Below are 17,083 nucleotides of genomic sequence, written 5' to 3' on the forward strand. Positions count from 1 at the left end.
TCAAAACAAACGTAATCAATAATGCCACTAAAAAAACCACCGCGAAGGATTGAGTAATACCAAAATATCTTCTGAAACAAAGTTTTCAGATATTTAGAAAGCGAGTCTTTTTTTATAGTTTTTCTATTTTTTATTTACAAAATTTTAACCGCATTGTGTCATGAACATCAATAAATTAAATTATATATAAATTGTTGAAAGTTATTTCTGGTAAAATTATTTTTAAAAAACCACAAGCAAAATTATTTAATAATTTTTTTATTTCAACAGTTAATTTACAAGCAGTAAATCGTATTTTAAAAGTATTATTTAGTGGAATTATAAATGAAAAATTTATCGAACTTCAATACACTTAGTTCTTGGTTTTCAGCACAAGTTTCCTTACAAATGTACTTAATTGTCTCATATAACCATTTAACCTAAATACGAAATTGAGAAATCAAACACAAATATCCTTCCATCAATATAAAATCTGCATAATTCATGTAACAAAAAAAAAGAAGAAAACTGCTAGTTCAAATGAACTAAGTTTGCCTTATGAAGGCTAAAATAAATATTTTACTGGAAAACAAAATTGTCTTTATATATATATGAACTGACGGTGGTTTTGGGATCTGAGAGATGTGAAACGCAAAGATATGTCGAAATTTTCCGGAAGTCGAATCATGGTACCCATTAAAATAGGTAACTTTCTTATAAAATCTACCTAAAACTATTGGTATTGGTATACTATAAAAAACTATCTAAGGTATGTCTGACTCAAAAACTGATTTGTTCAGTTAATTGAATCGATAACCCAAAATTTCAGTCGAATTCGTTAAAGGCCAAAATCGGACCACGAGGGTGAAAATGAAATGGCTTTTTCGAAAAAAAAAACAATTGCTATAACATTTTTATTAAGTAAAATATTGAATTCCTTTAAAGTTACTACAATTCTTTGGATAAGGGCCTAATACATATGTAAGTAAAGTTTTTTGATATCACCAACCATTGGCTCAGGGAGTGGAAAAAATGCGGTTTTGAAACAAAAAATATCATATCTCCCTTAATAGGCACAATATTGCATCGGTTTAAAGTGATCTTTACTCCTCTAAACATTATCTAAAACCCTGTCTTAAGCAATCTTTGATATGACCAATCCTTACGGCAAGGGATAACCAAAATCAAAAAAACAAAATATTTTTATTAAGTAAAATATCGAATTCAATTAAAGTTCTTACTATTCTTTGGATAAGAGCCAAAAACTTATGTAAGTAATGTTTTTTTATATAACCAACCATTGGCCCAGGGAGTGGAAAAAATGGGGGTTTGAAGACAAAATAAAAACCATACCTACCTTAATAGGCACAATATAGAATCAGTTTAAAATGGTCGATAAACTGGTCGGTTTTTATCTTGTCTGAAACATTTTTTTGATATAACCAACGCTTACGAGAAGGGATGACCAATATGTTGCTGGAATTGTAACATGTGCGTGCTAAACATGTGAAACTCTTTTTTACATGCAACCATTATCATGTTAAGTAAATTTGAAATATTTCTTAACTATAAGGTGGACATTTTTTATATCTTCCTTAGCACCGATGAAATCTTTTTTTCAACTTTTTCTTTAAATTTAATTATATTAATTTATTAATAACTATTAATCTCTGATTGTAAAATAATTTTTACAATAAATAATAATTCAATAATAATTTTTTTTTAAATATGAAAAAAAATCAGAAGTTATTAGTGAAATAAAATTTTATGTACAAATCATTTAAAAGAAAAAAGAAAAGGAAATTAAGTCGGATTCGAACCTATGTACTTTCCCCTTGTAAGAGCAAAATATTTCATTAATTAAAATTATATTTGGCTATAACTCTGGAACCAATGAAAATAAGTACCACTTATGATATATCTTTGAAAAGCTCTCAATGAAGGCTTATTACTGCAGTTAAGAAAATCTCCAAAATTCAAATGTTTTGGATTTTGGGCTTTTTTGGACACTTTTGGTCAGTAAATTGCAATCAAAAGGGAAGGTGCACAATTAGATGTTACAACAGTCATAAATCTTTCAACATTCTACGCATAATCGTTTTTGAGTTATGCGAGATACATATGCACATACGTATGTACAGACGTCACGCCGAAAATAGTAAAAATGGATTCAGGGATGGTAAAATGGAAATTTCCCTTGAAATCTGAAAACCGAAATTTTTAGCGATCACAATCGGATATAAAAATTGTGATTTATAAATTGGTTACAATACAATTTGCGGAAGGTACAATTACCTTCCGCAACCAATACCAAATTACCTTTGTAACCAAATACAATTTGGTTACAATACAATACGAATACGACTAGGGCAACTTACTTTAATATCAACACATCACTTTATATTTAAATGACGTGATATTTAATAATTAAAGATACGATGTTAAATATAAGCGAGATGTTTTTAAATGAACTTTTATTCAAAATCAGTAATAGATATTTAATAATTAAATGTATTTAATAATTAAAAGTATTGTTTTTATTTCTTTGTAATATATCTATTTTTCAAACCGAATGAATTATTCAATTTTAAGGGGTTGTAAATGGCTAAAACGCCCCAAATTACAAAATAGTTTATTTCATTATATTTTTGACGAGAATCTAATGTCTTAGGTAGATTTCATAAGAAAGCTACCTATTGGTAAAGGGTGCCATGATTCGACTTCCGGAAAATTTCGACATATCTTCGCGTTTCACATCAACCAGACCCCAAAACTACCGTTAGCTCAAACGTTTATATATATATTTTCACTTTATTGTGGACACAACAATTGTAATTTTGCGCCAATCGCTTTCAAATTGTTCTCTAAAAAAAATTCGACCCAAATTCTCGGTCGATTTCGTTAACGGCCAAAATCTAACCATGGGAGTGGAAATGGGGGGACTTTTACGAAAAACAAAATACCGCTATAACTTTCTTATTAAGTAAAATATCGAATTCGTTTAAAGTTCCTACTATTTTTTTTGGATAAGAGACCTAAAACATATGTAAGTAAAGTTTTTTTATATCATCATGCATTGGCCCAGGGGGTGGAAAAATGGGGTTTCGAATACAAAAAAATTATTCCTTCCTTAACACAATAACGAATCGGTTTAAAGTGGTCGTAAGTACTCTAAACATAATCTAAAACGTTTGTCTGAAACAATTTTTGATATGACCAACCCTTACGGGAAGGGATAACAAAAATGCTGCTGGAATTGTAAGAAGATGGGGCTTGTCGTATGCTAAACATGTGAAACCTTTTTCTACATGCAACCTTTGTCGTGTTGAGTAAATTTGAAGTTTTTCTTAAGTTTAAGATGGAAATGTTTTTTATCCCGTACTTAGCACCGGTAAATCTACCTCCGCCTTCCAGCGTGCTGAAAGGGATTTTTTTATATTAATTTGACATCATTGCCATTTTTATACAAAACAAAATAACTGATAGTTTTCTTTCTTAAACAATACTATGTAAAATGTACTTTTTTCATCTTTGTTAAAGAAACACCACCAGAATTAATTTTGTATTTAGTTAAATAAAAAGAAGAAAATATCATTTAAAGTTTAATGTAAAAAAAAAACAAAATCTTACCTCGACAATAAAATACAGGACCTGGTTTGTAAGGAGATGGACAGCAGCAAATCTGGCGTTCGGAGTTCCTGGTTTAACAGCGGTACAAGACTCGGCTGGAGCACTGACAGTGCTGCTGCGCATACTGCATTACTCCTACATCCCGACCTACCGCCCGACTCTGAAATTAAAATAAATAAAAATATTAGGCTAAAATAATAAACAATTAAAAGTGATAAATAACAATGGGAAAATAAAATAAAATTACATATAAATCTCTAAACGGAAATTTAGTGATTTTACTTTACTTTTCGTCGATCGGAAGAACAGAGATGGTATCGGTAAAAAATAAACCCCCACATTTTTGCATTCCCGACCATCTGAGTTAACTTGAGGACACAAATACTGATCTTCAAGTATTATGAATGTGTTTATGTTCCATACGTGCTAGGATCGATTTTTCTTTACACCTCGCTAACATTTTTCACTTCACTTCCATAAAGTAAAACTGGCACTGCCGTAATTTTATAAAGTTTTAACTTGCTTTCAATGGTAGCCTTTTTTCTGAGATTCTTCTGAATAGTACCACACATTGCTCCTTTTCAAAGATTACATCATCTAATATTATCTTACACTTAACCATTTTTTTCCGTTTTAATGTCGTTATTTTCATTTAAATCTAAAAAAAAACTCATTTGTAATTTGTTTTCAGTTTCAGCAAGGAAAACCATATCATTAGCAAATAATAAATGATTCAAAAGACTATTACCTAATGTCCGCTATTACCAAGTGGCGCTTGTCTTTTCCATTTAAAAATTAAATGATCTTAATAAAGATCATTTAATAGTATCTTTAATAGTATAAAGATCAAATAGTATGGTCGATAAACAACCACCCTTGTCGTAATTTTTTAATACATAATAAATTTTATCTACATCAGGTTAATCAGAATAGGAAAAGTTTTAGTTTTCAATAGGCCTGTAGATTAATACGTCCTATTTCCTAAAGGTAAAAATTGTATTAACGTTCTAAGTTTTAATATTCAAAAATCTAACAAATTTTGATTTTTGTTTCATTATTTAATTGAAAATAAGGTTTATACACAATTTAAAGTAATTTCCAATTTTTATCACAGAAAATTAATTGTTAATATTGAAGTCAATTTTATTAATATATATGTAAAAAAGTTTTTTTTTACCGACTTTTCGAAAAAAGTACGATATTACTTTCGGTCGCACAATGAGAATGGGAAGTGAAATAGAATTTTCTTCAAGTTTTGAGGTAGTATTAGTACAAAACTTCTATTCACTAAAATGTAATTTCTTTACATATATATAAATATATACAACGTGTTTTTAAAATGATGGGCTGGATATACTTTTCGGTTTCAACTTATAAAACTAAATAAAAAACATCCTTAGGAAAAATGGCAATTTCTCCTTCGTTCTTCTCCTGTCCTCCATTTTGTTACTTGTATATAAAAATTTATATCTCAAGTTCGGATAGACGAATCACATTAATATTTGCTAAGCGTCTTGATAATAAAGTTTTAAAATTAGCAAAAAATCAGGACTTAAATACTTTCGCAAATTACAAAATGGCAGGCATGTTTATTTTTCAATCCGTTATATCTCCATCAATATTAGTTTTATCAAAATTTATTTTATTTACTAAAATAATAAGCCTTTTATTTTTAACAAAATTACATTATATTTGAAAATCGGTTAACAAATAGCCGAGTTATGGCAGAAAATTGATGTTGCAATTATGTGTCTGTTTTCATGTCCTCCACTTTACGTTCAATTCGATGAAATATTAATTATTTTTATTTATTATTAATTATAGTATTGTAAATTAGTATCAAATTAAGTAATAATTTTCTCACAATAATAGACCTAATAATTATGACGCAAAGTTAACATCAATTTTCTCCCATAACTCGATTATTTGTTAACCGATCTAAAAGAATAAAATATCATTTTGTTCAAAATAAAAGGCTTAATATTTTATCAAATAACATAAATTTTTATAAAACTAATATTTATGGTGATATAACGGATTGAAAAATAAACATAGCCGCCATTTTGTAATTTGCAAAGTTATTTAAGTCCTGATTTTTTGCTGATTTTAAAACTTTATTACCACGACGCTTACCAAATATTAATGTGATTATTCAATCCGAACTTGTGATATAAATTATTATATAAAATAACAAAATGGCAGAACGAAGGAGAAATTGCCCCTTTTCCTGAGAATATTTTTTGTTTAGTTTTACATGTAGAATCCGAAAAAGTATAGCCATCCCACCATTTTAGATATACCCTGCATTTAAACGCCTACGTATAGAATATGTGGCTCAAAAATTTCCAAATCTACTTGATAAATTTCATTGAAATTTTTATATGCTGTAGTAGTATATCTAAGTTGGGCATGTAAAAATTTGATGAAGATTGGTTGAGTCGTTCTTCAGTTACTCTCAATTTAAGGTTGACAACAGACAACATAACTTCAATCTGAGGGTGTATTGGTGTATTTTTCATACACGCTTGTGTAGCGAGATACAGTGGTGAATGAATTTAAACTTCATGCTAGTAGTGTGTAGGATCTACTCATCAAATTACGGTTGGAATAATTTAATTTTCTTATAAATAAAAAATATATTTTAATAAAAATTATACCTTTAGTTTTTTAATTTAATTTTTTTTTTTTTTTTTTTTTTCAGTCATTTGACTGGTTTGATGCAGCTCTCCAAGATTCCCTATCTAGTGCTAGTCGTTTCATTTCAGTATACCCTCTACATCCTACATCCCTAACAATTTGTTTTACATATTCCAAACGTGGCATGCCTACACAATTTTTTCCTTCTACCTGTCCTTCCAATATTAAAGCGACTATTCCAGGATGCCTTAGTATGTGGCCTATAAGTCTGTCTCTTCTTTTAACTATATTTTTCCAAATGCTTCTTTCTTCATCTATTTGTCGCAATACCTCTTCATTTGTCACTTTATCCACCCATCTGATTTTTAACATTCTCCTACAGCACCACATATTTGTATATTTCTTGCGCAAAAAATTATACAAAAAATATTATAAAATATAAAATAACGAAAAGTCGGCCTTCTTCCCCAGAATTGCGCAAAACATTTTTTAGTTATCTTTTCTTCAAACACCAAAAAAACTGTTATATGACATTTGTTTCAGTGTTACCTATATTCTATACAATCTTCCAAGGAACGAACAAAATATTTTAGTACCAAACTAAATTTATGCTAATTTTTGTAGTGTTTTACGAGTTTAAAAACCAAATTTTTTTTATTTTTTTTATTATATTTTCTTTGCAAGTAAACAGACGAGAGAATATTAAGGTTGTAAAGGTAAAACTAATATCTTTTTTTATCCCTGGAGAAGGAATTAAATGTTAATTAAGCTCTACAAAAATTTTTAGGAAGGTAAAAAATATTTATGTTAGTTTTTTTCAGTTATTCTATTTTCACTCTTATTTGAAAATGAAAACTTTAACTAGATAATAAATTACTAGTAAAATGGTGGAAGATCTTCACCGAAAAATGAACTTCAGACAAATTGATTTAGAAAAATAATTACTGATTACTACACCATTCAATCAACCACTAATAATTGTAAGACCAAATATCTCGAACTGGTGGGTTAAATGCAATTATAATTAATGAATAAACAATTTTAAGCAAGTTAATAATTTTTACAGGTTTAATATTTAAATTAAAATTTTATTTAAAGAAAATTATTTTATTAATCACCATATACGTAAAAATACGTTACGTTGCCTTATGTACATTTTATTAATAATAATAATATTCAGAATCAAATCGATCTACGTGGCACAGTGGTAGTGGTTTCGGCATTTCTTCCGGAGGTCCCGGATTTGAATCTCGTTTCGGTATGGCATTTTTCATAACAAGAAAATTTTCCTATTCCCACAAATAAGCTTCTGAGAGGAATTAAATAAAGTTCATCAACCCAAAAGAAAAAAAAAATTGTAGGTAAGACAAATAGTAAGAATACGTCGGAATCGGAACGGTATTAAATTTAAGTAACAATAGTTAACAATTACGACAAATATATAGTCAAGTTCCATTATTAGGAAAATAAAAATAAAAATATGAAATTACAGTAACAATTCCAAGGAAAAAACGTTTAATCCTCAAACGATTCTTTTGATTATAATATTTTTATTAACTATACACCATATAAATTCTAAGTTTTTCTAAAATTTCTAATTACTTTTAAAATTTTCTTCTGAATGTTAAAAGTAATTTGGATGTTAATAGAAATTATGAATGTTATATAATTACCCCAAAAGGTAAAAATCAATATTAAAATACACAGTAAAACTTTTACAAAAAAAAGAATAAAATTTTATAATGTGAACTCATATAATTCAAAATTGGTTATTCTTTTAATTAGAAAAGATTTTCTGTAATATCATAATTAAGTTAACTTTAACTAAAAAATTTATTTTTATATTAAAAAAATCTCCTAAATAAAAATGCAACGCATATTACACCATAAAACCCATCACGGCACGAAAGAACAAACTAAATGTAATATTATAATTAGGAAAAAAATCTATTCAATCACTCGTATTTTCTTATTATTGTTTTAGCGGTTTATACGGAAGAGATATTTATAATTACATTAAACTTTCAAATAAATAATTTTAGCGAATTTAGATTGTTAGGTATAATAATAACAACAATGTTAGTATTTTACTTATACAACAAAATAGATTTGAGAAAATAAAAATCAATTATAATAAAATTCAATATAAATTTTGGGAAAGAAAGAAGTGGATAAATAAAAAGAAAGAAAATAGTAAATAAAGAAGTAAACCGCATTAATATTTTCCCCCAATACACAATGGAATCACCAACCGTATAATGATAATGTTTTTTAATATATTTATTTACTTTTATAGGTTAAAATATAAAATTAAAAATATTTATAACTAAGCAAAGTAATATTTAAGTAAATGTATTACTTCATACATCATAATTTTTGCTAAAATATATTGTAAAATTGTTTCGGACTGGAATAGAAAATAACCAAACGTTAGGCTTTCCATACAGGAAGTTGGTAGTTCGAGGCTCGAAAGAACCAATAACTAGTTACATTTTAACGCTAACAGCTACTCAATATTACCCTTGCCTTCAATTCTATTGTTGGGTTCTAATACAAACGATATATTTTAACCCGTAAATCAATGAATGTAACAAATTACAGGGACATCTTTATACAAACAAGGGAAGCAGCTGTCTACGACCATCATAACAACGAAACTGCATTAGATTTCCAGAAATCATGTAAATTAATAAAATAAAAGATAACTATAAAATTGAATCCATACTAAAGAGCACTGGAAAACAAAATACCGTATGATTCAAAATGATTATCGGGGTTTAAAGTTACGTAATATTTATTAAGTTTTACTTACATTGATAAATTATACATGAAATGAAAGAGTAACTCAAACCGTTTTTCCTGTAAATGTTCAATGGAACACCATTCGTCACACGGCACACATCCTCCTGATAGGAGAGTTCATCCCCCATACTTCAATCAGCATGTCTGGTGTAATTGATGCGACAGCTGCTTCAATCCAGTGTCACAAATCGGATAGTTCAGCTGGTAACTGTGGCACATACACTTGATCCTTTATAAACCCCAAAGAAAAAAATCCGCACGGGGTGGAGGCCACGGCCAACAAACCCTGTCACTTGTCCACGGCTACCGATACCAGCGGTCGGGGAGAATTTCATTCAACCGATCACGTGCAGCATTATGCCAGTGAGAAGGCTACATCTTGTTGCCAAATAAATTTCTGTGGTTCATATTGTAGTCGAGGAAAGATTTCCTAGGTCTACGCATAAAAGACTCTCTTAAACGTTCAACATTGTCTTCGGACACACTCGGTCGTCCTGTACTCTTCCCCTTTACAAATACTGCCAGTGGTTTCAAATTGTGTATAGCACCTACGAATGTGTGCCGGTTTCGATGATCGGGTGATGACTCGGGGAAAAGAAGGAGCGGAAATTGAAAAAGATCGAGACCCGGCCGTCGAGTGGAGGTTTGGGAACGACGTGGTCGGGCCTGGACCCCTTCCCCGGTGGTTAGAGGCTGGCAATGCAAAACACCAAGACTTGGTTGCTGGAGGCGGGTCCGGGAACGATGTAGTCGGGCCCGGTTACCCCATTCTGGGAATTTGAGTCAGGAGCAAAAGATCCAACCGGAGGAACGGAACTTCCGTGTCGAATTTACAGCCGGTGGGTAGGGAAGCTTCCGTTGAGTTTAAGGACACTCTCCTGGGCCGACTTGATTGTATGTATGTCCAGTCCAGGAAATACCTGAGATGTTTTACTATGTGACCCGAAATGAAAGACATTGCACGTTTTTATTGAAGCGATCGACAAGAGTAAAAAGTTAGCGCTGCAATTCGCCTAATTTACGCTGCGGGCTAGAGCATCACATATAGACTGTATAATGTGGTGTAATTCAATTTAAATTTGTTTTTTAGTAGAAGGTGGATATACCCTACCGAAGTAATTTACATTTACGAAGCACTAAAATATGATTCATCCCCTATTGAGAAAAAAAAACCCACTGACCAGTTTTACACTATACGCAAGGAAATAAAGCAAAAATTTCTTCCAGTATTACCCGATAAATAATGCATCATTTCAATTATTACTTGATAAGAGGATGTAAAAATTAGAAACACGATTTATAGAAGTTATCAGTACAGAGTAAAAACTTACAATAACAATATGGTACGTATATTTTCAAGATATTTTAATATGTTCTTACAATCAAATATTACATGAGTCATTCCAATAACTGCTCTTGAGTATTTGCAAGCCAATTCGGTATGATAGACAACAGCATATTTTCCGATATTATTTCCAACCATTCATAATCGAAGATTTTGTCGTTCATTCATCTTTTCATTTATATAATTTTACCATATTTTTACATACGCTAACACTAACCTCTTTCTTGTTCATCAGTAGACATGAAATCCTCCATTCCTATATTGTTCTCCTATCATCTCTCAAGCTTTTTAAGTTGAAAATTTATTATTCTGGCTTTATTCCAACATCCCACTAACATTCCCAAATTTTTACGTCTATTATTGACGTACTAATTCGGGAATTGGTTTGACTGATACTGTCCCAAGTCATGATACCCACTAAATATTAACTACTTTGACAGGCTGTATTCGAATGCACATGCGGAGTCAAATTAAGTACCACGAAACTTAAAACTAGCTTAGCGTAATATGTTTACATACGCAAAATTAGAGGTAATAAGTTGAACGAACTTTAGCGTAACAATATAATTTAATAAGGCAAAGTCAGTAAGTATATTTTATATGGGGGGCAATAAATAAAGCGACGCAATTTGTATTTAGAGTAGCGCTAGGCTAAAGTTACTGAAATTAGATTAGAATATGAAGAGAAAAGAAAATAATCTTGTATAATTCTAGAAAATAAGACGGTAGTCGTATTAAAATATTAAAAACAACCTAAAAACTGTTATTTCCTTATACCATTTCAATCGTGAATTAAATGTAACTGAATCAATAAAAGAATAAACAATTCGGAAATATGATTTAACAAACATATAAATAAAATAAATTCGAGAAGTATAAATAAAAATTAAGTCAAATGTTACGATTTTTAAAAATGTAGAGACATTTTTTTTTAAATATCTAAAAGATATTTAAAACTCTTTCGTAGATGGAGTTAAATGGGCGTTGTTGTTGATCGCGTCCATTTTGAAAAAAAATAGGAAATCTTTGTAGCCTGCACCGATGGAAACGCACAATCTTACAGCAAATCTTTTTCATATTTTCTTTTAGAACACGCATACAAAGATTTTAACAAAATATTTAAATTTTATATTTATTTTATAAAAACCAATAACTTCGTACATTACGTAGAATAACATGATGTACAAAAACAAATTAGAAAATAAAAGACCACGTACGAACAAACACACACAAGTATACTATTCAATCACATACTAGAGAGAATTTTCAAAAATTTTCACTTAAAATTTCTTTGAACTGAAACACAATTTTTTTGTTTAATCTTAACCGTATTTAATAATGCAGATCACTGAATATAAATTGAGTTTAAAAATCTGAATAAGCAACGGAACACTATACAATTAAAGTAAGAAAATACCAATAACACAATAATTCTGTAATCCACTTTGTCCTCTAGCAAATTTAAATAACAATCATTTTTAATTCGACAATAAAAGAGAAAAGATTTAATGTAATTAAAAATGAAAAACAGTGCCCTTAATTCACTATGTAGTGTAATACTACATCACTTCTAGTCAAACCAGAACGTTTTGTGTTGAAGCATAACATTTATAAATCAGCCTAATAACTGTTAATTATGTTACTTAAGACCAGAAAATAATATTTTATAACAATAAAAATTAGTTTGTAAAAATAAATAAACAAGCATTAATTTTTTTATTAAAAGAAAACTATAGAAGAAGAAATTCAAAAGTTGTATTGACTTACTTGCACTCCTCTGAGTTATTCATATAAAAACAACTATTTTAAATGAATGACGAATATAAAAATCTTTTTCTCATACACTTAACACAGTTACAAACAATTAAATTTATCTTTTTCTTAAAAATATCAATTCTAATTTTTAAAATATAATCAATTAATAATAAAATAAGACAACTTCAAATAGAAATTATTTTTTAAAAAAACTTACGTCAATAATATTAAATTAATTAAATTTTAAAAAATAACTGAATTACTTGTTAAAACAAAATACGTGTTGTAATGGAATGTTATGAAGTGAAACGGATTGAAATAATGTTTAGATTATAAGGAAGTACCATAATCATTTACAGGGTGCGGCCATATGGTCTCACACCCGATAACAACGGAATGCAAACGGATATAATGATATCAGAGCTGTACAAGTACTCGATTATTTTAAAAAACAAACAAAAAAAAACTTTTTTATCAGTTCTATACAAATTTTTAAAAAAATAATAAACTTGCAAAAATTGCAACAATTTTGGGAATTGCAATTGTTTTTTTTCAAATTGTATATTTTAACGACTTTTACTATGAAAAAATTAGCTAATTATGTTATTAATTAATATATAAAAATGTGTACAAAGTTAAATGATTACCTTCCAAGTTAAGTAATAATACGTAGATTATATAATAATTAATATATTTCCATTACTTACGTGTTATATTGCTAGTAAGCATACTTGATTACAAGTTTGAATAAATTTGAAGTGTTCCATTTAAAAAAAAAGCTAGCCTTATACATTTTTTGTTAAAATACTAACGAGTAAATAATATAGATAGAGAGAGAGAGAGAAAGCAAGAGCGAGGCACTTCAAGGAGTTGAATACACTTGTATGAAATACCCAAAGCTATTTAATTTTCAATTACTATCATATTACCTGTGCACTCAAGAATATAAGATATCAACCATCACATGAAAAATGGTTCTCCTACTAAATGGAGATATTACTACGAGCGCAAACAAAATAATTTAGGTGAATTGTCCCAAGACGAAAATTAATCTGTAAAATTTTATTCTTAAGAATGACAAGAAATTTATATTAGCGAACCAGTGAAAATGAGGAGGGAATGTGGTTTCCTACTGGGTTTTTTTATTGGGGGTGTGGTCAAATATAACTTACAAATGAAGATTATGTTCAGTACTACAAGTGACAGATTCATTTTGTTCCACAGGGAATTTTTTCTTTTTCCTGTTTAGCCTCCGGGAATTACCATTCTGGTATTACTTCAGAAGATGAATGAGGTTGATATGTATGAGTATAAATGAAGTGTAGTCTTGTACAGTCTCACGTCGACCGTTCCTGAGATGTGTGGTTAACTGAAAACCCAACCACCAAAGAACACCGGTATCCACTATCTAATATTAAAATCCGTACAAAAATAACTGCCTTTACTACGACTTGAACACTGAAATTCTCGACTTCGAAATCAGCTGATTTGTGAAGACGCGTTCACCACTAGACCCGGTGGGGGTCTGGTGGGGGGGGTCTGGTGGGGGGGGTCATCATGTGGGGGGACGCGTTCACCACTTGTTCCCGGTGGGTTTGTTCCAGAGGGAACAAACCCACCGGGAACAAACTGGATTATTACATATCCAGATATGTAATAATGACAAATATATACAATTATAATTTATGAATAAATAATACGGACAATGGAGAATACTAAATACGAGTTATGTTACGTTAAGCTAAAAAATCTTCAATTAATCGTAATTTAAAACCCTTAACTAAGCGAAATATTTTTTAAATCATATATTTTCCTTCTTACAGAATGGAAGCAAATTTATAACAATGGCAGCATGGCATTTTTCATATGCTACAAATTTCCATTCTCATAGGGCAAATGACCAAAGCAGTCGATGCCCGTCATTTCAAAAAAAAATTTCGTTCATTATAAAAAACTAGCTCTACCCGCCACGGTTCGCTGTGGCACATTGTGGTTGCATGGATGAGAAATGAGGAACAAAACAAAGCACACGTTTCACAGAAGTTTAATTTTGCAATACCTGTGGATATACAATGTTTTTTTTTGTTTTTCCACTGTCTGCGTAGATATAAAGGTTATCCGGTTTGCCGACTCGGGAACACGCAACATACAGTTGCCCATGTGAGAAGCAATTCGCATCTAAATCTAAACCTCACAATTCTAAAGACTGACCTTGAGCTTTATTGATTGTGATTGCAAATGCCAATCGAATTGGGAATTGCAATCTTTTTAATTAAAATGGTGTATCGGTCAGGATTATGGATATTCGAAGAATGAGTAGCCCCTTTCACCTTTGAAAGGCCTCGTTAAAATCGTTCCTTCCACTACGTTATTCATCAATTTCTTAACTGCAAGTCGCGTGCCGTTGCAGAGTTTTGGCTGATTAATATTCCGCAACAGGATAATTATCACTTTTTGATCGAACCGTTGCTAGAATCAATCTAATGAGGAATGTTTTCCCAGTTCCTCCTGGCGCGTCCAAGAAGAAGGTCCCCCCCAACTCCGTCATTTATCATTTGCATTATGCGATCATAAATGCCTTTCTGTTCACGCGTTAATTTGGGAATGTTTGATTGGACATATGACTGAAGATCACCAATGTTGTAACTTTGTTCACGGCGTAAATCCACATCAAATGAAGCAATCGCAGCTCGGGTGGGTGCTGGCATTCCCAATTGACTAAGAACATTATTTGCAATAGCTAAGCACTTGTCTTCAATATTTATCAATGCTTCGTTGTAAATGCCATCTGTAAATTCCATGGTTATATTGGTATTTTCTAGGCGTACTCTATGCAAAATATTCTCAGCCATGTGCGATCGATATCTTTCCCATAACTCTGTGGGAGATGAAGGGAAGCAAGCAGTCAATATAACTGCGAATAATGCGCGAATTTGGTTTGGATGTGCAGTGATGCACGCGTCATTAATACATATATCCCATTTTGTTGTTGGTCGTTTTCTAATAAATTCAGAGCTTGGTGAAAGGCGCAACTCAATCACGACACGATCACACAAAAGTACCTCGATTAAAGTGAATTTTTAATTCAGATTGTATAATAATCTGAATCAGTTGCAAGCGGATACGTTTTTTTTTTTTTGTTTTTTTTGTTAATATACAATGTAATTGGGAACAGGTATTGTTTCACATGTGACTGCGGTTGTTGTTAGCTAGTATGGCGAGTGTTCCCCTCGCTTCCGGCAGTTGGCGCGGTCACTGGTACACAGCTGACCGTCAAAAAAACTGTTTTCTCGCGGTCACGGGTATGTGACTGATGCGAAAAATAGATAAAAACAATCTTTGATGCGGGTTATATATCGTACTAAAATTTGAGCTCAATCGATGCAGAAGATTTTGAATTTTTGAATCGTACACAAACAAACTTAACATTTTTATATGTAAAGATTTGTAGGCTGCGAAAAAAGCCCTTAAGTCGTGCGAAAAAAACATCATTTTAAATGCTTACAAAAGCAGAGTAATGCTTACAAATTACAGAATAATCAAACGGCGTTGATTTCAGATGTTAATAAACTGCTAATGTAAGTAGAAGTTGTGCTGCTTCAGTGTACAACGTGATTCTCGAGTATGTATCTACTAATGAATTACGGTCACCAAAGAAAACAAAACCCCGCAGGTCACATGAGAAAATGGTGAGATTTTGATAAAAACGATTCGTAAAAAAATTACACGAATTTGAATTATTTAGAAATACTTTAGCGGTGTATTATGTCCTTTGGAAGAGAATTCTGTTATTGTCTTCGACAACGCTTCTTATCATTAAACGAAAAGAATTCCAGCCGTGTTATAGAAAAACAATGATATCAAAATATGGCTTAGTTCAAAAGGAATAATTTTTGAATTGGTTTACGTTAATGTTCAAAGGGTTTCACGTATTAAAAGTAATTATAGACCGTATAAAATTGGTTTGACACACAACACCATATTGGTAAGTCGTGTTTTTATTCGGCTCCTAACGAATATGTTTGCCGGCCTCCGTGGCGCGAGTGGTAACGTCTCTGACTTTAATCCGGTGGTTCCGAGTTGGAATCCTGGTCAGGCATGGCATTTTCATACGCTATAAATCATTCATATCATCATCTGAAGCAATGCATAACGGTGGTTTCGGAGGTTAGAAAAAACGAAAAAAAAAGCAATACTTAGCTGTGTGGTTTCAGTGTTACTATTTGTGAATTTTGTTCTTTGCTTTTACATAGCAAAGAACGCAAATGACCAAAAAACAATTGTTTGGTCATATATATGTAAAATAATAACCTAACAAAGGATTTTTTGGTCATTATGTAGGGATATTATTTTCTGTATATTTGGTTATTTCGACTTTTTTTGTTTGCATAGTCTTAAATCTATCTGGGCTATAAGAAAGTTGGGTGTTCTAATTTGGGTGTTCTAATTTATTTACTGTACGTCATCCTTCTTGGTGGCTTTTCTTTTTGTTTTGTTTTTTTTTTTAATAAAATACAGATTTTTTAGCTGTTAAATATAATTCAAAAAAATTTGTTACTTAATCAGTTGTGATTTTGTTTACATTGGCAACGGCCATACGGGCTCTTTGTGATTGGTCGTTGTGTTTGACAGCGGCCATCTTGCATTGATCTGATTGGTTTTCCTTTGTTTACATTTTCATCTGATTTATTAGCGGACAGGAAAGAAAAGACATACTTCATTCGAAAGTGCAAAAAAGATTAAATTCCAATCGTGAAGGATGATTGCCCTCAAAATCGTCTAATTCGCTTAAAAATAGTAATATGAGTTCAAAAAGGGATCAATCGATAACTCATTCTCAAATTGAACGACCGAGATTTAATGGTTCTTATGAGAATTTGTTAACCTTTAGTGAGTTTTTCTGCGCAATTGTTTCTAGCAATGATAAGATTAGTC

The 17,083-nt window shown here is 30.7% G+C and overlaps 1 protein-coding gene across 1 annotated transcript in view; it reads right to left on the bottom strand.

Moving 5' to 3' along the window:
- LOC142327087 (protein expanded-like) overlaps positions 1 to 17,083 on the bottom strand; it is a 193,427-nt gene that overhangs the window by 83,402 nt on the left and 92,942 nt on the right. The window contains exon 2 of the mRNA XM_075369924.1: positions 3,610 to 3,769. Within this exon, the coding sequence (XP_075226039.1) occupies positions 3,610 to 3,732 (123 nt within the window). The 5' untranslated portion in view covers positions 3,733 to 3,769. The remainder of the gene's footprint in view (positions 1 to 3,609; positions 3,770 to 17,083) is intronic.

Source organism: Lycorma delicatula, chromosome 6 (genome assembly GCF_047948215.1).
Source record: "Lycorma delicatula isolate Av1 chromosome 6, ASM4794821v1, whole genome shotgun sequence".
Taxonomy (NCBI): domain Eukaryota; kingdom Metazoa; phylum Arthropoda; class Insecta; order Hemiptera; family Fulgoridae; genus Lycorma; species Lycorma delicatula.